This window comes from Caloenas nicobarica, chromosome 12, assembly GCF_036013445.1.
Source record: "Caloenas nicobarica isolate bCalNic1 chromosome 12, bCalNic1.hap1, whole genome shotgun sequence".
Taxonomy (NCBI): Eukaryota; Metazoa; Chordata; class Aves; order Columbiformes; family Columbidae; genus Caloenas; species Caloenas nicobarica.
In genome coordinates, this window is record NC_088256.1 from 20,049,988 (window position 1) to 20,073,360 (window position 23,373).

At 58.4% G+C, this 23,373-nt stretch overlaps 3 protein-coding genes across 3 annotated transcripts; 2 read left to right on the forward strand and 1 right to left on the reverse strand.

Annotated features, from left to right (window-relative positions):
• Positions 1 to 786: 786 nt before the first annotated feature.
• LOC135993422 (glycine receptor subunit alpha-4) lies at positions 787 to 7,210 on the forward strand. The gene is made up of 8 exons (XM_065643289.1): positions 787 to 901; positions 1,258 to 1,325; positions 2,091 to 2,314; positions 2,448 to 2,530; positions 2,714 to 2,854; positions 2,938 to 3,152; positions 3,752 to 3,901; positions 6,923 to 7,210. Exons 1-8 carry the CDS (start codon positions 823 to 825, stop codon positions 7,208 to 7,210), a joined length of 1,248 nt encoding a protein of 415 aa, XP_065499361.1. The 5' UTR covers positions 787 to 822.
• Positions 7,211 to 13,062: 5,852 nt separating this feature from the next.
• Positions 13,063 to 18,904, forward strand: GLA (galactosidase alpha). Its single transcript, XM_065643282.1, has 7 exons — positions 13,063 to 13,232; positions 13,517 to 13,691; positions 13,915 to 14,092; positions 15,566 to 15,657; positions 16,591 to 16,752; positions 17,348 to 17,545; positions 17,759 to 18,904. Exons 1-7 carry the CDS (start codon positions 13,063 to 13,065, stop codon positions 18,020 to 18,022), a joined length of 1,239 nt encoding a protein of 412 aa, XP_065499354.1. The 3' UTR covers positions 18,023 to 18,904.
• Positions 18,905 to 20,210: 1,306 nt separating this feature from the next.
• RPL36A (ribosomal protein L36a) lies at positions 20,211 to 22,711 on the reverse strand. Its single transcript, XM_065643025.1, has 5 exons — positions 22,674 to 22,711; positions 22,266 to 22,371; positions 21,959 to 22,026; positions 20,359 to 20,481; positions 20,211 to 20,277 (listed from the first exon to the last, which is right to left on the reverse strand). The coding sequence occupies exons 1-5, from the start codon at positions 22,674 to 22,676 to the stop codon at positions 20,257 to 20,259; spliced, it is 321 nt and encodes a 106-aa protein (XP_065499097.1). The 5' UTR covers positions 22,677 to 22,711; the 3' UTR covers positions 20,211 to 20,256.
• Positions 22,712 to 23,373: the final 662 nt, after the last annotated feature.

Genomic DNA, 23,373 nt, shown 5'->3' on the forward strand with positions numbered 1-23,373 from the left:
CACGTGCCTGGCAATGTGGTGAGCGAACGTCTCCCGCATTGTTCCTTGAAATGATCATTATAGACTGACGGAAGACAGAGAAACTGGCAGGCTAAGACATGTTCACAAAAATATCCCCTCCAAGGTCAGTTTAAATAAGTCTCCATCATCGTTGGGAGCGCTGCGTGGGAGAGCTCATGTCAGCTTCATGCCATGGTCGCTGTGGAGGTGGGCTTTGCTGCTCCTCTCTTACCCCATTGTCTTGGCCTCCGGCAAATTGTCACAACTGCAGCTGTGCTCCTGGGCACCTCCTCACTCGCACCAGGCCAGCTCACAGCTTGGGGAGTGGGTGTTGTGTACCCCAAGGCCATGAGTCTGTACCAGGCAGGGTATGGACACCAGTGGCTGAACCCGGGAGGGACCCTCCGCCTTCCCCCTCCGGCACGGAGCCCGGCTGCTGTGCACGAGGCCATCACCCACGGTTCCCTGTGCCCACCGCAGCCCCGGACAGTATGCCAGGGGACATGGCAGGCAAGGGCTTTGCTGGCAGGGGAACAGGCAAAACATGGGCACAGGGCACTCAGGCTGTGACCGGTGAGAGGAGAAGCTGCTGGCATCCCAGCAGAAGGAGGAAGGGGTCCGGGGGTCAGCACACTGGCAGCACCGGAGTGGATGCAGCATGGGCACAGCCACTTCCCCAGGCAGCTGGCAATCTCCACGGGGTGCCAAAATGTGCCTGCAGACCCCCGGTGCCGGCAGGCAGCTAACCTGCCTTCTCTGCCCCGCAGTCTGGTCTCAGGGCGGGAGGAGATTAAAGCTGCTTCCCGAGGATCGCCCCAGCCCATGTCACCCTCTGATTTCCTGGACAAGCTTATGGGACGAACATCAGGGTATGACGCCCGGATTCGACCCAACTTCAAAGGTAAGGGGAGGACGTGAGGCTCCCAAACCTGGCAGTGACCCACTGGCCCAAACTAGGGAATGGGCAGGTATGGGTTTGGGGACAGGACCCTGACCCATGTCCCTTCGTCCCAGCACCCTCCCCAGAGTCCTGGCTGCTCTCACAGCCGCCCTGCATGTGCCCGCTTTGCCTGACAGTGTGGGCAGCTGCTGCGCTGGGGTTCACCCTGACACACTGCGGGGTGAGCCCAGCAGGCAGGGGATGCTCGTGTGCATCCATCCGCGCAACGCAGGCAGGAGGCAGCATCTCCACGTGTGCCTGTGCGGTGCACGTGTCTCCTGGCCAGCAGCAACAGGAGGCTTCACGCTGTTTTCCAGGTCCGCCTGTCAACGTGACGTGCAACATCTTCATCAACAGCTTCGGCTCTGTCACCGAGACCACCATGGTGAGGGTTTCGCCAGCACAACGGGCTCTTCTCTCAGCACCTTGGGGCTGGTGGTGGCTCTGCCGGGGAACATGCAGGTCCCAGTGCCCGAGCCTGCGGCCGTGCTCACGGGGGTCCTGTGAGCCCTGCTCCAGAACTGGCCCTGGCACTGCAGTGGGGATGTGCAGAGCCGTAGCAAATATCTGTGGCTTTTCTGGAGTCAGTTAATCAGAGTTTGGCTGTGTGGGCCACAGTCCCTGTGCCTAAGCTGGGATGAACACCCCGAAGGGTCAGAGCAAGGCAGCCGGTGGTAGCTCCCTGCTGTTCGCATGCTCGGCAGGTGCTGGACAATGCGAGTTCTGTGTCCCCACCATCCCCGGCCTCCTTCAGTACATGAGGAACTCTGAGGAAGCCCCAGGGCCAAAAATTCCCTATTTGTGCTGCTGCAAGGGCTTAATACCATCAAACATCACATCGACCCTGCACAAGGCCACAGAGCCCTGCGAGGAATGCAGCAGCTACTGGTCCTCCTTCTCCTCCTCCTCCTCTTGTCTGCTGTGCCTTTGGTTTTTTAATTTCCCCTGGCTGACCACAGCATGGGAAGGGTCCTGAGCTGCCCCTGCCTGTGTGTGGTTAGTGTCAGGCAGGCAGCACCCGCAGGGCTGAGCCTCGACTGAGAGATCCCCTTCCACCTCCTCCTCCATCTCCTCTCCCTCCTCCACCTCTTTTTTCTCCTCCCTGGGCACCGTAGCGTGCTCCTGGCTGACACGGTGCCCTCTGCCCCAGGACTACCGGGTGAACGTCTTTCTGCGGCAGCAGTGGAACGACCCCCGCCTGGCTTACCGCGAGTACCCTGACGACTCCCTCGACCTCGACCCCTCCATGCTCGACTCCATCTGGAAGCCAGACTTGTTCTTCGCCAACGAGAAAGGGGCCAGTTTCCATGAGGTCACCACCGACAACAAGCTGCTGCGCATCTTCAAGAACGGCAATGTGCTCTACAGCATTAGGTAGAACCCTTCTCCTCTGGTGCAGTGCCCGAGTGGGGAGCTGAAGCTTTCATCTTACCTCCCATGGGGCAGATTTTTCCCCCTGACTGCCCCAGCCCCCCAGCAATCTTCTCCTTTCCTCTGCCTCCTCCAGACTGACACTGATCCTATCCTGCCCCATGGACCTCAAGAACTTTCCCATGGACATCCAGACATGCACCATGCAGCTGGAGAGCTGTGAGTACCTGGTGGGGTTCAAGCTGTGCTTTATCCCCCAAAACCCATCCCATCCCACCTCATCCCACCTGCTGGCATCTCCCTGTTTCTGAGGGAGGTGAGCAGGAAGGAGTGGTTGTTCAGGGTGGGGATGAACGTGGTGTTTGTGCTCCCCCATCCCATGCTTTCTTTCATCTCCTCCAGTCGGCTACACCATGAACGATCTCATCTTCGAGTGGCTGGAGGAGCAGGAGGCTGTGCAGGTGGCAGAAGGCTTGACGCTCCCGCAGTTCATCCTCAGGGATGAGAAGGACCTGGGCTATTGCACCAAGTACTACAACACAGGTGAGCATCCCAGGGACCTGCTGCCACCCCCCTGCCGTGGCCCACGGGTCCCTCTCACCCATCAGGGCCATCCTTCCCCACAGGCAAGTTCACCTGCATCGAGGTGAAGTTCCACCTGGAGAGGCAGATGGGTTACTACCTGATCCAGATGTACATCCCCAGCCTGCTCATCGTCATCCTCTCCTGGGTCTCCTTCTGGATCAACATGGACGCGGCACCGGCCCGAGTGGGCTTGGGCATCACCACCGTGCTCACCATGACCACGCAGAGCGCCGGCTCCCGGGCGTCCCTGCCCAAGGTCAGCGCTGGCTCCATGCTGGGCTCCTGGGGCAGGGGGAGCCTTCCCTGGGGAAGGGTTTGCTCCGCAGCCTTGCCAGCCGGGCACTGTGTGTGCCAAGAGCACTGCTCAGCTGGGTGAGGGATCTTATCAATGCTTATAAATATCTCAGGGGTGGGTGTCAAGAGGATGGACCAGACTCTTTTCAGTGGTGCCCAACGATAGGATAAGGGGCAACGGGCACAGACTGAAACACAGGAGGTTCCGTCTGAATGAGGAGAAACTTCTTTACTTTGAGGGTGCCAGAGCCCTGGAACAGGCTGCCCGGAGTGGGTGTGGAGTCTCCTTCTCTGGAGACATTCAAACCCTCTTGGACACATCCCTGTGCCCTCTGCTCTAGGTGAACCTGCTTTAGCAGGTGGGTTGGACTGGATGATCTCCAGAGGTCCCTTCCAACCCCAGCGATTCTGTGATTCTGCAATTCATTCTGTGAGCTCTGGCCCCCGTGTCCCAGCTGACAGGACTCCTGTGCCCCTTGGCAGTGGGGCGTAGCTGGCAGTGGGGATGGGAAGAGCGAGGTGGGGGGCAGCAGGTCCCTGAGCCCCCTTTTGCCCTCGCAGGTCTCCTATGTGAAGGCCATCGACATCTGGATGGCTGTGTGCCTGCTCTTCGTCTTTGCCGCCCTGTTGGAGTACGCAGCCGTCAACTTTGTCTCCCGCCAGCACAAGGAGTTCATGCGCCTGCGGCGGCGCCAGCGGCGGCAGAGGATGGTGAGTCCCTCCCGCCACCACTGTCACGATGTCTGCCTGTCCTCAGCTGCCGAGGGGACACCTTGGGGCTGCCAGGGCAGGGCTCAGTGCTGGGCTGTGTCCCACTGCCCAGGGCTTGGGGTCAGCCCCTCTGGCACCTCAGGGACCCATGGGCATTGCAGTCCTGCCCGCCTGGGCAGCACAGTGCACAGCACCCATGCGTGCCCCAGGCTCTGCCAGCACAAACAAGCCCAGAGTGCTGTCCATCCTCCTCCCCACATTTTCCCCCCGCACACAGAGCCCTGGTGTCCCCACCATCCCCATTCTGGCCCCCAGGGCTGCTGTCCCCAGGGCTGGGGCAGAGCCATCGGTCACCCACTGTCCTGTTTCTGTTTGGTGTGCACTGTCGGATGCCAAAAGGGCCTGAGCAGCGGGACGGCCAGCCTGGAGTCCCTGCGGCAGCTGAGCGGCCGGCACGGCGGCGAGCACACCTACGCGACACTCTCGCAGCTCTCCAGCTCCCGGGTAAAGCACGACCCTCCGGCAGCCCCCTCCACGCAGTGCAGCGCAGCGCAGCCCAGCCAGCCTCAGCTCCCCTCCCCAAAACAAGCCCCCCAGGAGCCGGTCTCGGGGTCCAGCAAGGGCCTGCGGAAGAAGCAGAGCAGTGATGTGCCCAGAGCATGTGCCCATAGGATGGAGCTGCCACTCCCTGGGCCGAAAAGAGATTAGAGAGAGGGGTGGGAATGGAGCAGATTTCCCTGGAGACATGCCCGCTCTGTGCCTCAGTTTCCCCCTCTGTAAAGCACAACCAATTCAGTCCCCTGTGACAAGGGATGAGTGATGCTGGGGTGGCCGATGGCCGTTCCTGGGCCATTCCACACCTCTGGCAGGGTGAGGGCTCTGCCTGCCTGGCTGTCCTGGCGCAGGCAGGTTTGAGGCACTCGTGACTGCCTGCTGTAACTCCGGCTCAAAGCACACAAGCGCTTTGCAGCTCCAGGCATAGGGAGGAGCAGTGGGGCAGGGCAGGCTCCCGGGCTGGTGGGGACATGCTGGGGGACAACCACAGCTCCAGGGAGGAGATCAACTCTGGTGCATCCTCACCTCCCCACCCCACAGGATGCCTTTAGCTTCCCCTCCATCACCATCAGCCCCTGGATGCTGGGAGAAGCTTCTCAGCTCCCTCCCTTGCTCCCTGCCTTTTGCATCCCCTGAGCAACTGCTCCTGGAAATGAACACCCACCCAAGCAGGGCAGGGACAGGGAGGCTCTGACAAACCCAGGAACCATCTGCCAGCTTAAAACAGATCACAGTGCAGCTGCCCTGAGGGGGAGGCTGCAGAGCCACCCCAGGGTGCTGCTGGCAAGGCAATGGGTGCAGCCAGGAGCACTCTGGGTTGCTGCTGGGTCAGAGCCCACAGCAGAGCCCTGCTGTCCGCAGCTCCCGTGCCAGCGCTGCCTGACACAGCACCCCAGCATCTCCCCACCGCATCCCCCGGGGCAGCCGCCAGTGCTCAGCCTGGGGTGAGGGAATAAAACTCAGCTGCAAATGAGAATTAATCTCAGCAACTTGAGCTGCTGCTGCTCTTCCCAATGAGAAATCTTGCTTAGCCGGCGGATTGCTGAGTTAAATAAAGATGCTGGGGCGTGAGCTCTCCGCATGAGAGCCCCCTTGCTGGCTGAGCACCTGTGCAGGCTGACCTCAGCGAGGAGGCTGCTCTCCGCAGCTTGGAGGGCAGTGCCGGCCAAAGATGGCATTTGGGATCTGGCACCCGGGCTGTGTGCGAGCATGGCGCAAGGCAAGGGGCTGCCTTGCAGCATGCCCTGGGAGAAGAGACCCACCGCAGCCAGATATGGCACCGGCGAGGCTGAGCAGGGCATGAGCCTCAGAGACCAAATGAGTAGCCCCAGGGTTCAGTGAAAAGCCAGATGTGCAGCCTGGGCTTGCCTGTGCTGGTCCCTTGCCAAATCTTTGCACACACCACCCCCGTCAAGGACAAAAGAGAGGGACAAGGTGAGTCACTAACGATGCCCAGCTGTGCGCAGAGAGGAGCGTGGGCAGCGCTGGCACCACTGGCTGGTATCCGAGCGGCTGCGGGGTGAGTAGGGCTGTGCCACAAATGATGGCAGTGGGCTGCGACCTGTGGGTGAGGGCAGGTGCCTGGCTGTCATGGCACTTTTGCAGGCTTGATGATGGGCATGCAGTCCCATGGGCATGCTGCCCTCCCTGCAGCACCCCGCCAGCATGGGAGGAGATGGGGTGAGCAAGGGCAGAGAGACCAGTAAGGAGTCCAGTTCTCTGAGCCTCCCTCCTCTGCTGCATTGGGCAGCCCCCGCCAACCAGCCATGGGGAGAAATAGGGGTCCAGGCCTTTGGAAGGACTGGAAGGCCCTGCAAACCCTGATGGTAGCCAGGCTCCTGCATCCCTGCCCAGATCTGCCCTAGCAAGCTGCCTGCCCCCTCCTATTCACTGGCACGGGCACGCTTCCACCCCGCAGCAAACACAGCTGCCACAGCAGTGCCTGCACCCCCAAGCTCCCTGCACCCCAATGCACTCTGCACCCCTGTGTGCTCTGCAGCCCAGTGCATCCTGCACCCCCGTGCAACCTGCATCCCCTGCACCCCATGTGCCCATCTCCCCCTCTCCCCATTTCATCCCCGTTGCCCCAGCTGCCGGAGAGCGAGGCTTCCCAACCCCCAAGACAGAGCTGGGAGGAGGCCGCGGGGGGTCAGTGTTGGGCTGCCACGGTTGGGGTTGCCCTTGGGTGCACCCTTAAAACACATGCTGCTTGATAAGGCAGTCGGTCAGTGCTCGCCCCTGCACCCCTTGCACACCCCTGCCTGCCCCTGCCCGCAGCCTGCTGGCCCCGTGCTTTTGCCTGCACACTTCGGGCTTTCTGAAAATGCACCTAAGCTTGCACCAGGCACGTACATGAACGTATTGCCTGGTGGAGGGGTGAGCAGGACATGCAGCCACAAGCGCCTGCTTGCCCTGCAGTACTGGCACCCATGGGGTGCCCCGGCTGACAGCCTTTCCCCTTGCCAGGAGGAAGAGCTTGTCCGTGAGAGCCGCTTCTACCTGCGAGGCTACGGGCTGGGCCACTGCCTGCAGCTGAAAGACGGGGCTGGGGAGGGCCCCAGCATCTACAGCCCCCCCGCAGCCAGCATGCTGCTGCGGGAAGGGGAGAGCCTCCGCCGGCGCTACATCGACCGGGCCAAGCGCATTGACACTATCTCGCGAGCCGTCTTCCCCTTCACCTTCCTGGTCTTCAATATCTTCTACTGGGTCGTCTACAAAGTGCTGCGCTTGGAGGACATCCACTTGGTGCCCTGAGGCCCAGAAAAGCATGACTGCCTCTCATTCTGACCCCTCCAGTGTGCCTGGGTGCCACGAACTCAGCCAGAACTATGTTTCCCTCTGTCCCAGAGCAGCGGTACAGACAGGCTGTAACTCAGAGCCAGGACATGTGGCAGCACCCGTGTCCCTTTGGGTGCTGGGGCACTGAGAGGGGGATCAGCAACCCCAGGCGCCCCACAGACAGCTGGAGAAAGGGACCTCTCCTGCATGGTGTCACCCGCAGTTACCCAGGGATGCTGCACTACGGGGGATGCTGTGCTGCTAGGGGGACCCCTGGGCACCCAGGGATACTGCACTGCCATGGCACAGGGGAGCCCCTGGTACTTTGGGATGCTGCACAGCTGGTTCCCAGGGAACAGCACCTTCCAGCCAGACACCCTCCACCTCTCTGCACCTTGTCAGGCTGCTGCTCCTCCAGGCTGTATCACTGAGCTGTGGGCCATGAGCAGCCAGGTGAGAGGCTGCAGTCCTCTCTCCTCCCCTGGCCCAGAGCTTGCTTGCAGAAGACAGTAGGCAGCACCCCTGTCTGCAGCCGGACTCTGCAGGGTGCTGGCTGTGGCCCTGCAGCCACCAGCCCAGCAAGGGACAAGGTCCCTCCAGCTCCCAGCCAGCTCCAATGCACAGCGAAGCAGTGCGTCGTGAATGCTTCCCTCCCTGCAGAGCCCAGAGCTGCCCATGTGCCCGCAGACAGGACTGTGACAGGGACGCTGGGCAGGAGGCTCCATTTCCTCTGCGGAAACGCCAGCCCTGGGGAAGGCAGGAGACGAGCCCCGTCCCGCTGATGGTGAAGGGGCACAGGCAGCCATTGCAGCTGCAGACAGGAGCCGCTTGGCACCGGGGAGCCAGCGCTGCGCTACCAGCAGTGTAGGGCTCACAGCCTGTCTTCCGAGGAAGATTTTTCAGGATCAAAGTAGTGGGGGCAGCTTGGCCAATCCCTTTGGAGGAGCAGAGCGAGTGGTGGCATCCCCAGACTGCTGCGTTCCCACAGTGTCAGCAGAGAGACGGGGGTGAGAACCGCTCTGTTCCCCAGGCACAGCGTCCCCTTGGTGGGTTCATCCCGCTGCTCCTCCACCGGAGAGGAGAGCATCCAAAACCTTGACGGGACAAGCTCAGCCCTCCAGACCTGGATATCCTCCATGCTTAGCAGGAAATAAAAGCAGTAGACGACATTTATGTAGGTCCTACAGGGAGAAATGTGTTGATGCTCTCCTTTCCCCCTGCTCACAGCCAGACTGGTGGGGCTCGCAGCCTGGCAGGGTCCATCTCCCCCAACAGCCCTGGGCACAGGAGAGGGCCCAGGGTCTTCCAGGAAGGGTAAGATGGAAACAGGATTTGCCTCTTTCCTTGGAGGTTGGTGCCACCATGGAATGGCGAGGGCCCCGGTGACCCATCTGTCATGGCAAAAGGGACTCTGCAGGGCAGGGGGACATGGATGGGAGGCCAGTGCTGCCAGCTGAAGTCAGACCCAGGCAGAAACCCCCGCCATGGCCCCGGGCAGACATTATCCTCTTCCTTGCACGACTCACCAGGAGCAAAGCTCTGCACCCCCCACCCCCTGCCCAGCCCCCCGAGCCCCACGGAGCGCTCAGCCGCACGCACTCATTTCACAGACAGGGCAAGCGGAGGAGAACCGGCTCCAGGTCACGTCCAGGACCCACCAGGATGGGTCGAGCCAGCTCCACACCGCTGCTACTGCTGTGCATGTCTTCCTCAATGTGGGGGTCCCCACTGGGCCCCGCCACGTGCCCAGGACAGGCTTTCGAGATTTGTTTTTGAGAAGGCCCTGTTTGGAGGTGGAGGAATGGGTGCACTTGTTCTGACCTGGCACCTGGCCCCCAGGACAGCACCGAACGGGGAGGTGCCAGCGCCGGGACAGCACTCGCAGACGCTGTGCGACCAAGCCACCCTCTAGCAGCAGTGGGTTTTTAAACAGCATCAATCTTCTACGCAAATAAAGCCTTTCTGGGATTTTCAGTGGTGTGCTGGGGGGTTTGTGTCTCCCAAGAGCCCTGTGACCAGCTCCAGCTCCAGGCGGGGACCCCGTGTGTGCAAGGGACATGGTGACAAGGGCACGACAGCCCTATGGAGACAGGAGCCCTGACCTGCAATTACACCCAGATATTGTTATCTCCACGGGTGACTTTTCTGACATAACTGGTGGTGACTGTCGGGTTTTATCTCCCATGTGGGAGACTCCAGCAGGGCTGGGCAGGAGCGCCCAGCCCCAGACCTCATCTCTCTCCTTACCTCCCCAAGCTTGGTGGGGTGCTCTCCGTGGTCAACCCAGCTCCTTTCCACCCCATCCCGGCTTGGCCATGGGACAGGACCCAAGATGTGGCAGATGTGGGGCTGGGGGAGTCTCTAGCTCTGTGGTGGAGCTCAGACACCCGAACAGGGGCGAGCATCCCGATAGGCGAGCCTCCCTGTGCAGGCCCTTCCCGCCGGCTCGCTGGGCAGGCGCCAGCCTTACAGAGGTGCCAGCTGTCCCGGGGGGCTTACGCCAGCCCTGCGGTGCCATCCAGGGCCAGCGCTTTTGTCCCCAGCTGGCGCAGGGGCAGGCAGAGCCTGCAGCTGAGGGCCAAGCGCCCAAGCGAACATCAATCTCCCTCTGTCCTCCCGGCCAAGTTTCACAGACCAGCTCTGTTGGTACCTCGCAGCCCCATCACCCACTCGGCTGCATCGGGGTCTTCTGTGGCTCGGAGGAGAGAAAGTGAGGTGCACTGACACCAGTTTGGTGCTGGGGTTGTTCTTTAGATGAGATAAACCAAACCCCCCCAAGGTCTTGCTCCTGCCCCCACCCCAAACCTAGAAAGTTCACAGTCAAGGGGAGAGCCGGGAGCTGTTTCATACCAGTGCAGTTCGCCTGGTTTCTTCCACCTCTGCTCTCCTTTCTCTCCCGCACTGAATGTCAGGTCTGGGCACCCAGTGTCTGCTTGGAGATAAATGCTGCAGTCAGCCCTAAGTCACCAAGCTCCAGGAGCTGGCACGTCCTGGAAAAATGAAAATGGTAAAAACCCAACACATCCTTCCTGAGCTAAAGCTCCTGGCCCCCAGGCACTGGCTTTGGTGAGGTGGGGCGGCCTCGCTGCTGGCACAGCACTAGCAAAGGCATGAGTGAGCATTGCCCCATGAGCAGACCCTTGTGGTTTGAGTGCAGTTTTGGGGTCAGGGTCAGCACTCAGCCCCTGCCCTTGCTCCTTCCAGCAGCTCAGTTTGAACTGGGAGCTGCTGGGACACCCACACAGCTGCAGGGCTGTCACTGCCCTCCAGCACACAGCTCCAGCGGGTCCCTCACATCCTGGGGACAGTGGCAGTGCCCAGGTTGGGGATGCTGACTCCACGCTCTCCCACAGGTCACAGCAGGGCCAGGGGCAGCCCAGGTGGCTCCGACTCCCAGCAAAGCTCGTGGCTTTGGACAGAGTCAGTTTTCCATTTCCATTGTGCATTGGGGGACACATCTCAGCCACCACGGGAAGCAGCGGTAGGCAGGGGACCAACAGCCAGGGCCAAGTTAATTGCTGGTTTAAATGGAAGTCAATGGAGTTACACTGTGTTAACGGGACACCCAAACACTAAAATGAGTATCATGGGCACTGGCAGCTTCCCAACAGCCTGCCAACAGCATGGCCAGGGCCGAGCAGCCAGGGGCACACACAGGTTTGGGGCAGCACAGCCCCTTGCCAGCCCCAAAGGCTCCCGGGGCACCTGCGTGGGTACAAGGAAACACGCCGTTGGCCGGGCACCGCACCCGCACGCCAGCCCCCTCCGCCAGCCACAGAGGGCCTGATCCTGCCAGTGCCAAGCTCTGCACATGGTGGCATCAGGGCTCCAAACTTTCCCTTCCTCCCCAGCTCCCGCACCGGGGTCTCCTGCCCACCCCCACAGCCTGGAGCTGCCTTGGGGCAACACCAACTGCCAGAGGTTCAGCAAACCACTCTGTCTGGATGGAGCGATGCCCACAGGGACAGCATGTCCCACACTGCTGGGGACACTGGGTTCAGAGCCAGGTGGGTTCAATGCAGCAAGAGCAGGTGACAGCTCTGCCAGGGCTCTGAGCACTCAGCACCCTTCACCTGTTGCCTGGGCACGGATTTTCTTTTAAATAAAATACCAAGCTCTGAAGTCGGCCAGTCCTGAGCGGGCCAGGGCTGCTCCTTACAGATGAGGAAATTGAGGCACAAGAAAAGTGCCAGGAGCTGGACTGGCAGTGTGTCCTGCTGGGATCCAGCCGTGCCACGGTGCACGGGGCCCTCGCAGGACTGCAGTCCCGGTCCCGCGGGAGCAGGATCCCTCTGCCACAGGGAAGGTGCAGCCTGCTCAGACAGCGTGGCTGTACCAGCACCCACCCCAGCAGGGCTCTGCCAGCGCTGCCCCCCAGGCAAAGGAGCCCCAGGAGCCAAGGGACGCTTTGGTCCCCAGTGCATCCCTACCACCTCAGCTGCAGCATCGCACCACAGCCCATCACCTCCGCCTGCTCAGAGGGGCTTTGCCGGTGCTCTGCCAAACCCCACACCCCCACAGCCACATCCACTGCCCCAGCATCGCTTTGGGACCAGCTCAGGGGAAGCCGGGTGCTCCCAGAGGCAGGCAGGACACCTGGGAAGGGGCAGTGAGGGAGGCCTAGAGCCCGCAGGCAAACAGGGATCAGCCCTGCAGTGCTCCCAAACCCTGAGAATACGGGGTAACTGCCCCACTCTGGGCTGTGGTTTTGCACAAGAAAAAAAAACCAAAGCAATGAGGTTTTCCAGCCCCGAAAGTGGCTTGTTTTGTCCGACTTTTGAGAAGCCTTTGCACTTCAGGCCATGAAGGAGCAGGGGGAGGACCCCGGCACTGAAACAAGGAGCAATTATCAAACTACAGGCTCTGAAAAGCTTTTGTTCTCTGGATGCGCTAGAGCAGGGATGGGAGGACACCTAGCGAAATGCCTCGATGTCCCCACGCACCAGCGGCACCCAGAGCCCAAAGCAGCGGCAGCCGCAGCCCTGCAGCGGTCCCATCCCGCTCCCCTCCTCCTGCTGTGGTGGGACCCACAACGAGAGCTCCAGCAGGGCTGCAGGGGCTGGTTCAGCCCTGGGGCAGACACAAAGAATCACAGAACGGTTTGTGTTGAAGGGCCCTTCCCAGCTCCCCCCCTGCCATGAGCAGGGACATCTGCACCAGCTCAGGTTGCTCAGAGCCCCGTCCAGCCCGGCCTGGGATGTCTCCAGGGATGGGGCACCCACCAGCTCTCCGGGCAAACGCTGTAACGAAGTCCTCCCCCGGCAGTCATGCTGGACAAGCTGTCACGGCCAAGGAGTGGTAGTGCTCAGGGTGAAAGGCAGAGCGAGGAAAATGAGCCCAGTGGTGCCGCAGAGGGGTGAAGGAACCCGCGCGCGTTACGAGGGTGGTGGTGACAGCAAGGGAGAGAGAGCAGGTGGAAGAGGGGGAAATGGCCTCACGTTGCACCAAGGAAGGTTCAGACTGGGTATTAGGAAACGTTTCTCCACAGAAAGGGCTGTGAAGCACTGCAACAGGCGCATTGCTCAGCCCGGGCACGGGCCGCGCTGAGGCAGCACCGGGCCCGGCAGCCGGCGCGTTGCGCAGGGTCCCAGCCCGGGCGCGGCACCTCACGGGGGTCTCCGAGCGGCAGCCGGGGAACACCAGCCCGGCACCCACGGGCCAGCCCCCGCCCGGCCGCTCCCCGTTCCGCCGCGCTCACGTGACCGCCCCTCACAGGCCCACCCGGCGAGTGGGCGGGCCGCGGCGCGCCCCGCTACCCGTGATTGGCGGAGGGGCGGGGCGCACCGCGCGGCGAATGGCTGGCCGGACTGCCCATCGCGGCGGCGGCCATGGCGGCGGGGCGGCGGGCGCTGCGCTGGGCGCTGGTGGCGGCCGCGCTGGCCGTGGCGGGGCTGGCGCTGGACAACGGGCTGGCGCGGACGCCGCCGATGGGCTGGCTGCACTGGGAGCGCTTCCTCTGCGGCACCGACTGCGCCGCCGACCCGCACCGCTGCGTCAGGTACCGGTGGCGGCGGGCGGGAGCGTCTCGGCTCCGGGATTGGGTTTGGGGGTACCGGCCCTGGGGGATCGCAGGTACCGGCACTGCGGGTGCCAGGGCCGGGGGCGATACTCTGCGGCCCGGGCAGCTGCCGTGCCCTCCCCGTGCCGGGGCAGGGCCAGGCTGGCCGCGGGCGCTCCCCCCGCCCCGCAGCGGCAGGGGACGCGGCTGTTGTGCCGGTGCCAGAAATCGCGCTGCCACGTTCTCCTCTTCCTTCCCCGGTCGTGCCGCCTCCCCGTGCCCAGCGAGCGGCTCTTCGTGGAGATGGCCGACGTGATGGTTGCCGAGGGCTGGAGGGACGCCGGCTACGAGTTCGTCTGCATCGACGACTGCTGGATGGCCCCGACGAGGGACGAGCAGGGCCGGCTCCAGCCCGACCCGAAACGCTTCCCCAGCGGGATCCGCAAGCTGGCTGACTACGTGAGTGCCGCGGCACGGCGCAGTGGTGGCCGTCGGGGACCCAGCCTGCAGCTGCGCTGGGAGCAGGGGAGGACAGGGACGGCTGGGTGGGGAATGGCCGTGTAGCTGCTGAGCTAAGGCCTGGCCTGCCAGAGCTGGGTTTAGCTTCCATTGCTGGCCCAGCTTTGCTTCCTCCTGCCTCACAGCTGCCCCATCCCCGGTCGCTTTCTGTCTGCACGCACAGGTCCACTCCAAGGGGCTGAAGCTGGGAATCTACAGCGACGTTGGCAACAAGACATGCGCTGGCTTCCCAGGCAGTTATGACCACTACGACCTGGACGCCCAAACGTTCGCCTCCTGGGGTGTGGACCTGCTGAAGTTTGATGGGTGCAACTCTGGCACGCTGGAGTTGCTAGCAGAAGGTAGGCGTGGGCTGGAGGCAGCACTCTGCACTGTGGGAATATTTTGCAGACAGCAGCAATTCTAGGCCCAGCGTGAGCTCCAGGGAATTGGTTTTCCCTGACCATACTCATTTAAGGGATTTGCTTACAAAAGCAAGTGTGAGACTCTGTTCCTAAGCCCAAGGTAACAAGCGTTGCTGGCCCAAGTGTTTTTGACTTGTTCAGCCTCCTGTAGATTTCACTGGTGTGCACAGCTTGAAAAAGCAGGTTTCTTACACCAGAGCCCACACCATGCTGAGCACAGAAACATCAGCTGGGGGCTCTGAGCAGATTGCTGCCTCAGCTCTTAATGCAGCAGAGGCTTTGCCCTTCCGCAGTGCCTTTACTGGAGAGTGCAAAGCATTTCACACACTTAACCCTTAATCCCTTTGGTGAGGCTATGTCCACACAGATCAGCTTGAAGCTATAACAGTTTGTATCACCCGTAAAAAGGGCAGTTATCAGGGCCTTTAACAGAAAAAAAAATGAAGGGAGCTCTCGCGTGACGATCCTACTGGTTTTTTTTTAAAGCACACCAGTTAATTGCGCGCAGGCTGGCAAGTCAGCAGCTGGAAGCTCAGTAGTTCACTGTGCCGAGGGGGCTTGTCTGCATACTCTGTGAGCACCAGGAAATCCCAGCGCCACAGGAGCAGATTTGTGGGAAGAACGATGCCACCGGGAAGACAGTTTTCCCTTGAGCAGCCTCTTACTTCTGTCAGCACCATGGTGTTTGGCAGCAGGAGTCCTGCACGCAGTCCTGGCTCCGCCTGGCAGGGAGAACCTGCCCAAGTGACAATCCCATCGAAGCCAGTCCGTGGGGCATATGCCAGCTGCCACAGCTCAGCACCATCAGTGACAGCTGAGCTGAAAGCTCTTGTTGGATCATATGTGTAACCCAGATACAATCCAGTTGTATTGAAGCAGTTCCAGGGCAGAGAGCAAACTCTTTATTCCCTTACTGCTGATTGAAAGGGACTTAACAGGGCTGTCTGGGGACAAGGACAGGAAAAAACTGGTGCTTTTGCATTCCTGCCCAGTCCACATGGTGCAAATGTCTCATAAGAACATAGTCCTGCAACATTACCCAGTGAAGCTGTACCCAGCAGCTTGATAGACCCCAACTTGTATTTCCCAGGTATCTAGAGGAAAAACTGCCACACAGCAAAACTGCAGCCTCCTCCCATGGCTGTATGTACAAAGAGATCAGCAGTCTTGGAGCAATAAGCCTGCCCATGACCTGTGGCAAAGCTGTGAAGACGCGCACCTGTCCCTGGGAGGCAGGAGACTGACTGCAGACGATAAGCTCCACTGTCTTCCCTGTGGCGTTTCAGATGCAATAACGTGTTCAGCCTTGATTTTGCAAGGGTTGAACTGAAACCTGAACCTGTGACACTAGATTAGTTCCTCTCTTTGGCCAAGGAGATTGTGTAACCTCTGTCTGTGCTCCTCTTTTAGGTTACAGGCGTATGTCTCTGGCCCTGAACAAGACTGGACGGAGCATTGTGTACTCCTGTGAGTGGCCTTTCTACTTGAGGCCTGTGCAGCAGGTAAGGAGTGTTTCTCAAGGCTTACCCTGGGGCTCAAAGTGGGAGGAACAGAAAAAAGATTAAGACTGCAAAACAGCCTTCTGAGAAACTTGCTGCTCTCTGGTCTGACAGAGAATGAGACTGTAAGGTGGAAGAAAACCACTTGTTCCTTTAGAGCTTTGAGATGTACCTGAGGTGAGTTACTACTGTGCTGAAAAGAATTGAGTAGGATCCTGCAGCAAGGAGGCACCACCCAGCTGGGGCATGCCAAAGAACACAGCAGCATCCGTCTGCTTTCTGTATCCAAGGAACCAAACAACAAAACAAGGGCAATGCAAACACACAGCGAGCAGTTAGTTGTGTATCACTCCTCCCGGATGCAGGGAGCTGCAGACTCAGCCTTACAGTCGCCTCTAGGGACCAGGAAAGAGACTTTAGGACAGCCTGTTTAATAGGAATTCTCCACATTGTTTACCAACAGATTTCTGCCAGCCAGGGTCCCTGACAAACGTGTTGTTCTCCCTGGTAGCTGGCTTCCCCTGAGCCACCACGACAGGACGCAGCCATTCCCTCCCACTGGGAGTTAAATGCATTAGTCACCAAAGGGTGTAAACCCATAAAATGGCAGTAATTACTGAGATATCAGAGTTTAATTTCACTAGCCCCATCACACCTTCAGTAAAATAGCGCTCAATGGAATTTTCTAACAGAAGTAGGTGGCTACAACTATTCTCCGAAGGGAAGAAATAGTGTTGTCTGGAGTGTGGCAGACTTGAGTTGCTGGGCACAAGGCATCCTAGGGAACCAACATGCACTAGATCATCCAGGTAGTTGGTGATGGAAGTTATTATCATAGTTCTTCCCCAAATTAGCCCTGATCCAGTCTAGCCTTGTGTACAGTCTTGTTCTTGTACAGTCAGGCTCTCTGGCTAATCACACTCATTGTTTTGGCAGCCCAATTACACGGAGATCAAACATTACTGCAATCACTGGAGGAACTTTTTTGATGTCTATGATTCCTGGAGCAGCATCAAGAGTATCTTGGACTGGACAGCACTTCACCAGGACAGCATTGTGAAGATAGCTGGGCCAGGGGGTTGGAATGATCCGGACATGGCAAGTAGAGCAACGCCCCCTCCCTTGCAGCACCAGCGAAAAAATCCTTTCCTTGGTTGTAGGCTGAGAAGGGTGGGGAGGGAGAGAATTTGGGAAGAAACATTGAGGGAGAGGGCTCTGTCGGGGCACCAGGATCAGGAACTTGGTGAGAGGGTCCCTGGCAGGAAAGGGAAAGACAACTACAGCTATGGACAGTACCAGGGGAGTGCCGTTTCTGTGTAATGCAGCCTCTACCAGCAGCACCAGTTCAGAACACTGGTGTGGCAGTGGGACAGAGTCTCTGAAGTGCTGATCTCACACGAGAAGGAAAACCCTGGGTGCCAGCATTGCAAGGAATGAATAGCTACATCCAAAAGCTGCCTAGCCAGCTAAGGATCCTTCTTTACCTCCGCTGGTGGTTCATCCTAAACTGCCACACTAGTCATGCCTTGCCTTTCCCAACCAGCTGGTCCTGCTCCTGGCACTCAGCCTATCTCACTAGTCCCCAAATAGGGATCCCACCCTCAGCATCCTGTCACTTCCCAATGCTCGGGTTGGTGACCCAGTTTCTCCTTGTCAGGCAGCGTTACTGGGCATTGTTGTTTTCTTGTCACAGCTAGTGATTGGCAACTTTGGGCTGAGCTGGGACCAGGCGGTGACTCAGATGGCGATGTGGGCTATCATGGCAGCTCCCCTCTTCATGTCCAACGACCTGCGGCACATTAGCCCCGAGGCCAAGTTGCTGCTCCAGAACAAAGAGGTGATTGCCATCAACCAGGACGTGCTGGGCAAGCAAGGATACCAAATCGCCAAGGTATGGTAGGACCCAGTTGGGGGTGTGGCATGGGGCACAGGCAGCCAGCCTCCTCAGAAAGGGGACGCAAGAGGTATAGAGGAGTGCTCAGGGTTTGGGAACGGAGCCCAGTGAGCCCACTTGTTCCTGAAGCCTGCTTAAAACAGACAGGTATGAAGACCATCAGTTCTGCCTCCCCTAACGTAAGCCCCGGCTTTATTTTCTCCTTGGCAGGACAAGCACTTTGAGCTGTGGGAGCGGCCCCTGTCCGGCCAAGCCTATGCCGTGGCAGTGCTGAACCAGCAGGAGATTGGGGGACCCCAGAACTTCACCTTCTCCCTCAGCTTCCTCGGCAATGGGCTGGCCTGCAACCCAGCCTGCTCCATCCAGCAGGTCCTGCCAGCCAGCAGGGACTGGGGGGTTTACAGCTGGGTCTCCTCCCTGAGTGTGGAGGTGAACCCAACAGGCACCGTGCTGCTGAAAGTAGTAGTTCTATAGGAGGCACAAAGACAATCTTTTCCTAAGCCTCAGACTCTGCCTAAACTTCTTGTCACAAGAAGCCTGCCTCCTTCCTCCAAGCAGGGTGCCTTTGTTCTCTCCCTGGCTATTCACTACTCAAGTGCTTCTAAGTGGACTTTGAACCTTCAGCCTAATGTGACCAACACCCATCACTCCATCGCCAAGAGATAACAGAGAAAGGGGCGCTGCTTCTCCCCTCTTTACCTTTTCTCTGGCATCTCACCTAACTCCTCCAAGGGGCTATCAGGGCCCCAGCAGGGCAGCAACTCCTGGTGATGCCCACTGCCACTACACACCAAAGAGATGCAAAGGATACACGTGGCATCTTATGGCTCTCCCTGAGCATTTCAGGGACAACAGGGAAACACACCCTGGCTGCCTTGCTCTTGCTTTGCCAGGCCAGGGCATACTCCTTCCACCTTCTGACAACTCAGGGACTGGCCTAAATCACTGCACTTCTTAGCAACTGCTTTCTTGACAGCTGCCTGCTTAGTATAAATGTGATTAAGTATCACACCTTAGGTTTTTGAGGTTTTCGCCTTATCCCAGTCATCTGTCTCTCACCAGTGGCTGTTACTTGCCCGTAGGTGACAATTCTCTCTCCACCCTTCATGGGGTCACTGGAGTCCCATTCAGTGAGCTGCCTTCCAGAAACACCTCTGTGCTTGTTTTCTACTGCTGGCAGTAGCCTTTATGTTGAGTAACACAGGTCCTTCTGAGATAGGAGATGGATATTTAATCATACAACCATCACGTACGAGTATGTTCTTTTCTGGTTACTACACAATTGGGATATCTTGATTTGTTCTTATTTCTGTGATTAAGCACTTTGATTAAAATGCCCCTTAAAAAGGCTAAGGTTTTTCTTAGTTCCACTGTACAGGAGTACAGCATGGTATCTGAAATTTAAACCAGGTTTTAGAAAACAGGCCAGTTCTGTTCATTAAGTTCTTGCAAAATTTGTCACTATTACTACAAACCACTCGGTAAAGCTGACATGATGCAGCCATACAGTCCATCTCACAGGCAGAGGCCACGGCCACTGCTGCCAACAGCTTAAGCAGCAGTTTGAAAACACCAATCACATCAGCCAGTACTGAATAAGCAAAAATACAGATTCTGCTATTTGGTAGCTGAGTGGTCTCAGTCCCTATGAAGGTTTCAAGAGGCATTTTCTCCATCATCCAGCCTGATTTGCACTACAGGAAAGTCAGTCTTAGGAAAGAGCTCCACATTGCATTCCCAGCACCTGCTGACAGCTTCCTACTCACAGGTGTACGGCTGCCTCAAGCGGATGTACCACATCAGTGACTGCACATTTGAAATGTCAATGCTGTGCTTGGGCTTTAAGAAAAATTCTGGAAAGAGGCACCAACAGCAGTCGGACATGGGGACAGGCAGCTGTGACAGCATGCAGCTCGGAGGCACATAACCACTTAATGGTGTGGGTGACACTTCAGTAGATGAAGCCCCTGGTACTCAACCCATGAGCTGCTCCAGGGCCTTTGCTCACACATTCCCCTTGCAGCAGGACAACCACTCTGTAGAGAGGCCTACAGCACAGAGGCTGTTCAGGGGAGTTCAGGTAACTCTGGTCCCTACTGTGCGGAAACCACTGCTGGCCACAAGGAATCTTACCTGCTGCTCTTCTCAGGCAAGGGCTTGGAGAGGAAAAGGGCTTCTTCATGCAGCTCTGCTTCTTGTGTGGGTTTTTGGTCGGTTGGTTTGGTTTTTTTTCAGCCCAAATCCCTACTTCATCTACCCACAATTCAAATTCACCATAGCATTCCTGAAATGGAACCGCTATAAGAGATGTGAACTGTTTTAAATGAAATAAGCTGCAGAAGTTCAGAGGAGGCCCTTTTGAAGGCAGCCTTCTACCATGGATGCTCATCAACAAGCCTGGAGAAAAGCAGCAGCACAGCACAGGCGCAGAAAAGCCACTGGTGCAAAAATAGATCGGAACCTTAGGCTTTACAAATATTCTAAAAACACCTCTTGGTAACACAGCAAGGAGATCCCAGCCATTCACAGTGTTTTTTCAAAAGCCTTCAGATTACAAACTGTTCATTTACTAAGCAGCTTTGCAAGCAACACCTTCCTGTTGGGTTGCTGTACTTCCAAGTCCCACCCCACCAAGAGAAGATACACAAAACCAAACAACAGATCACATACAAATACTTTAATATTGTCCACAATGAGTAGGATGGAGCTTAGAACTGGATCACCTGGCCCTGTAAGGAGGAAGAGACAGAGCGAGTTTATTCACTGAATGCTGCCACCCTTCCTCAGCCCCCTGCAGTACACAAACATACCTTTCTCTTCTTGTCTCCTCCCAGTTCAAAGTGTTTGCACCTCTTAATTGCCAGCATCCTCTTGGACCTGCAGTTGGGCTCCACGCACTCCAGCCTCAGCACAATCTTCTTTGTGGTCTTAGCCTGGGAGGAGGGGAGCAGAGCGTATCAATACACAAAACGTCCACGAGCAGACAGATTGCTGCTCTCAGGAAAAGCTCATTATCTCCACTCCTGAAGATTCAGCAGCTTATTCTCGAAGTGTAAAGAAAAAGATTACCAGCACAGCTAGGCTCCCTCCACTAAAAAAAAGAAGGCACTTTAAGGACCAGTACAGGAGAACAGTGGATCTGCACCTGCCTAGTAAAAGACACTGGCAGCAGCATTCAGTGGGGCAGGCCTGGTCCCCAGCAGAGATAGTCACACCAGAACAAAGTCTGTGCCAGTGAAGGCACCAAGGAACAGGCGCTTCTGCAGTAAGGGAGAACAGACCAACACTGCTCAGAAGTTGGGCAGAAAGCCAGGCAGCAGAAACACCTGAAAGCAGCACAACTGACAAACTGTCCCTGGAAGAAGCAGCGACACAACATGGTCAGTGTAGACCTGAAGCTACTGGAAAGTTAAATGAAACCCAAAAGACTGCAGAAGGAAGAATCCAAAGCTGCAAGGCTACTGCAGCAGCTGGACTGAGCTGTAACCACCAGTTTTAAGTACAGGTGGAGAGTGCCAAACTGGGAGAGCTGCACAACTGCTTTGTGTACCTTGCTTGCAGAAGCATTTTCTGCAAGGTCTCCCCGCTTACTGGCAGAGCGTAAACTTTCAGCTCCTGTCTCATTTTTCTCTTCTTGCTGGAAGACTTCCTGAAAGTCTCCAGTACACTAGGGCCTTTGGGCAAGCAAAACCATAGTCCCAGATACCCACACAGAAGAGGAAGAATGATAGCAGCCGGTTTCTGCAACTCATCTGTAACAGAACGCACTGCTGCCCTTCCACTGCTGCTTTAATGCTCTACGGAAAGGTCTAACGCAGCAGCTCCCATTTACTGGCTCAGGGATACGGATTTCCCTGGAGACAGCTGACTGCAAGAAAATGTTGTGTTCCGTGGTACCCCCAGGAGTTGCTCACACTTTGCTTCTCCCGTACCATTGTCAGGGAGGGCAGCTTCACTGCACAGAGCACCTCACAAACCTGGCAAAGGCTTTCAGTGATAAACTACCCACATGTCAAGAACATAAAAAACACAAACAGCAGTCTCCCTTTCCCTTCGCCGTACTCTTCCCCTTTGGCAAGCAACGAGGAACACACTCCTTTCAAGTATCACTTCCAATAGGCCCCTGCTCCCATACAGCATCACAGCTCCCTGCAGAGCCTGCTCTGCAAACACACGCTATGTCACTCCTGCAAAAAAAAGGAGCATCTACACAAGACAGCAGCAGCAAGGAAGATAAGCAAATGTGGATGTGAAACTCGTGCTCCCTGGACAACACTACCAGCACAGAGCTGCCATAACACGGCTCGAGGACAGGACCACAAGGCTGCGGGAGGCTGAAGTGTCCCACTCCAGCTGGGCACAAGGATTGCCAAGGAAGCTTCAGGTCCTCCTTCCAGAAGCAGGACTCACCTTCTTACGGAAGATGGGCTTTGTCTGGCCCCCATAGCCACTCTGCTTCCTATCGTAGCGTCTTTTTCCTACAGGAGAAAATGGCCTTTTAGACAACGGCTCAAGACAGGCTACAAGCGCAAGTGGCACTCTTACCAAACCCCCACAGACCTCTGACTGCAGCTGCACAACCCATCAGAAGCGACCCCCCTTCTCCCACAGCCGTGTGCTCGGCCCAGCCATCACCCTGGTGCAGGCCACGACCACCCCAAGCCCCACGCATCCCCGGGGCCGTGTCCCAGAGGCCCCGGGACGCACCCGTCCCTACCCTGGGCGTAGAGCGAGTCCTTCCCCTTCTTGTACTGGGTGACTTTGTGCGGCTGGTGCTTGCCGCACTTCTTGCAGTAGGTCCGGCGGGTTTTCGGGACGTTCACCTGGAGGAGCATGGAGAAGCCGGTCAGCACACCCAGGAGCCGCGCAGGGAGCCGGAGAAACGCCGCACTCCGGTGGGCCCCTCGCCCCGGCGCTGCCCAGCGCGGCCCGGCCGCCCTTCCCCTCCCCTCGGGCAGGCCCCGTGTCGCCATCCCGGCCCTACGGCCTCCCCCTGCCGCCCCGACCCGGCCCAGCCGCCGGCCAAGCGTCTGCCGCAGCGGCCGGCGCCTCGGGCGGGCGGAGCGAGCCGCCGCCGGGGCGGATGGCAGCAGATGGAGCCGGACCCGCCGCCGCCAGCGCTCACCATCTTGTCGGCTACAGCCCGAAGAGAGGGAGCGTCCCGGAAGCGGAAACAGATAGGAAACGAGGGAAACCATAAAGAGGAGATGTGCAGGGAGGTGTGCAGCGCCCCCTCGCGGTGGGAGGAGAGCGGGGCGGCAGCGTGGAGGTGCAAGGGAGTGACTGGGGCGAGGAGCCTGTGGGATGTGGGGCGCAGGGACGGACGGACAGACAGACAGACAGACAGACAGACGGACAGACAGACAGACAGACAGACGGCGGGAGCACGGTGCTGCCCCCCGCCCGCCCCACAGCCCTGCACCCCGGTCACAGAACCATAGAATCAGTTGGAAGAGACCATGAAGATCATGGGGTCCAACCATAACCCAACTCTGGCACTAAACCGTGTCCCTAAGAGCCTCATCTCTGCGACTGTTAAACCTCTCCAGGGATGGTTCCCACACCCCGGCACCACATCCAGGCCCCCGTCCCCTCTGCCCAGGACAGGTCCTGGCCAAGGCTGGAGCCCCGGTGGCCCCACGGAGGTGGCCCCGCTGCCTCCAGGAGGAAACACGGCTGCTGCTTTTGAGTCAGAAACCAAAAAAAGGGGAAGCGAAAGGGTGGAGTTGGCCGGCCCTGTCCTTCCTCCCTGCGCCGCCGACCCCGCCGTGCCGCCCTGCGTCCCACCGGCACAGCCACCCCGACCCACGGCTGGGCCGCTCGGG

Coding starts and splice junctions, on each gene's coding strand:
- LOC135993422 (XM_065643289.1), top strand. CDS start 823: ATGTCACCCTCTGATTTCCTGGACAAGCTTATGGGACGAACATCAGGG. Junction 2,855..2,937: donor CACCAAGTACTACAACACAG/GTGAGCATCCCA, acceptor CCTTCCCCACAG/GCAAGTTCACCTGCATCGAG. Junction 3,153..3,751: donor CCCGGGCGTCCCTGCCCAAG/GTCAGCGCTGGC, acceptor TTGCCCTCGCAG/GTCTCCTATGTGAAGGCCAT.
- RPL36A (XM_065643025.1), bottom strand. Junction 20,482..21,958: donor AGCCCATCTTCCGTAAGAAG/GTGAGTCCTGCT, acceptor CCCTCCTCCCAG/GCTAAGACCACAAAGAAGAT. Junction 20,278..20,358: donor GAGGAGACAAGAAGAGAAAG/GTATGTTTGTGT, acceptor TCCTCCTTACAG/GGCCAGGTGATCCAGTTCTA.
- GLA (XM_065643282.1), top strand. CDS start 13,063: ATGGCGGCGGGGCGGCGGGCGCTGCGCTGGGCGCTGGTGGCGGCCGCG. Junction 13,692..13,914: donor TCCGCAAGCTGGCTGACTAC/GTGAGTGCCGCG, acceptor CTGCACGCACAG/GTCCACTCCAAGGGGCTGAA. Junction 16,753..17,347: donor GTTGGAATGATCCGGACATG/GCAAGTAGAGCA, acceptor TTCTTGTCACAG/CTAGTGATTGGCAACTTTGG.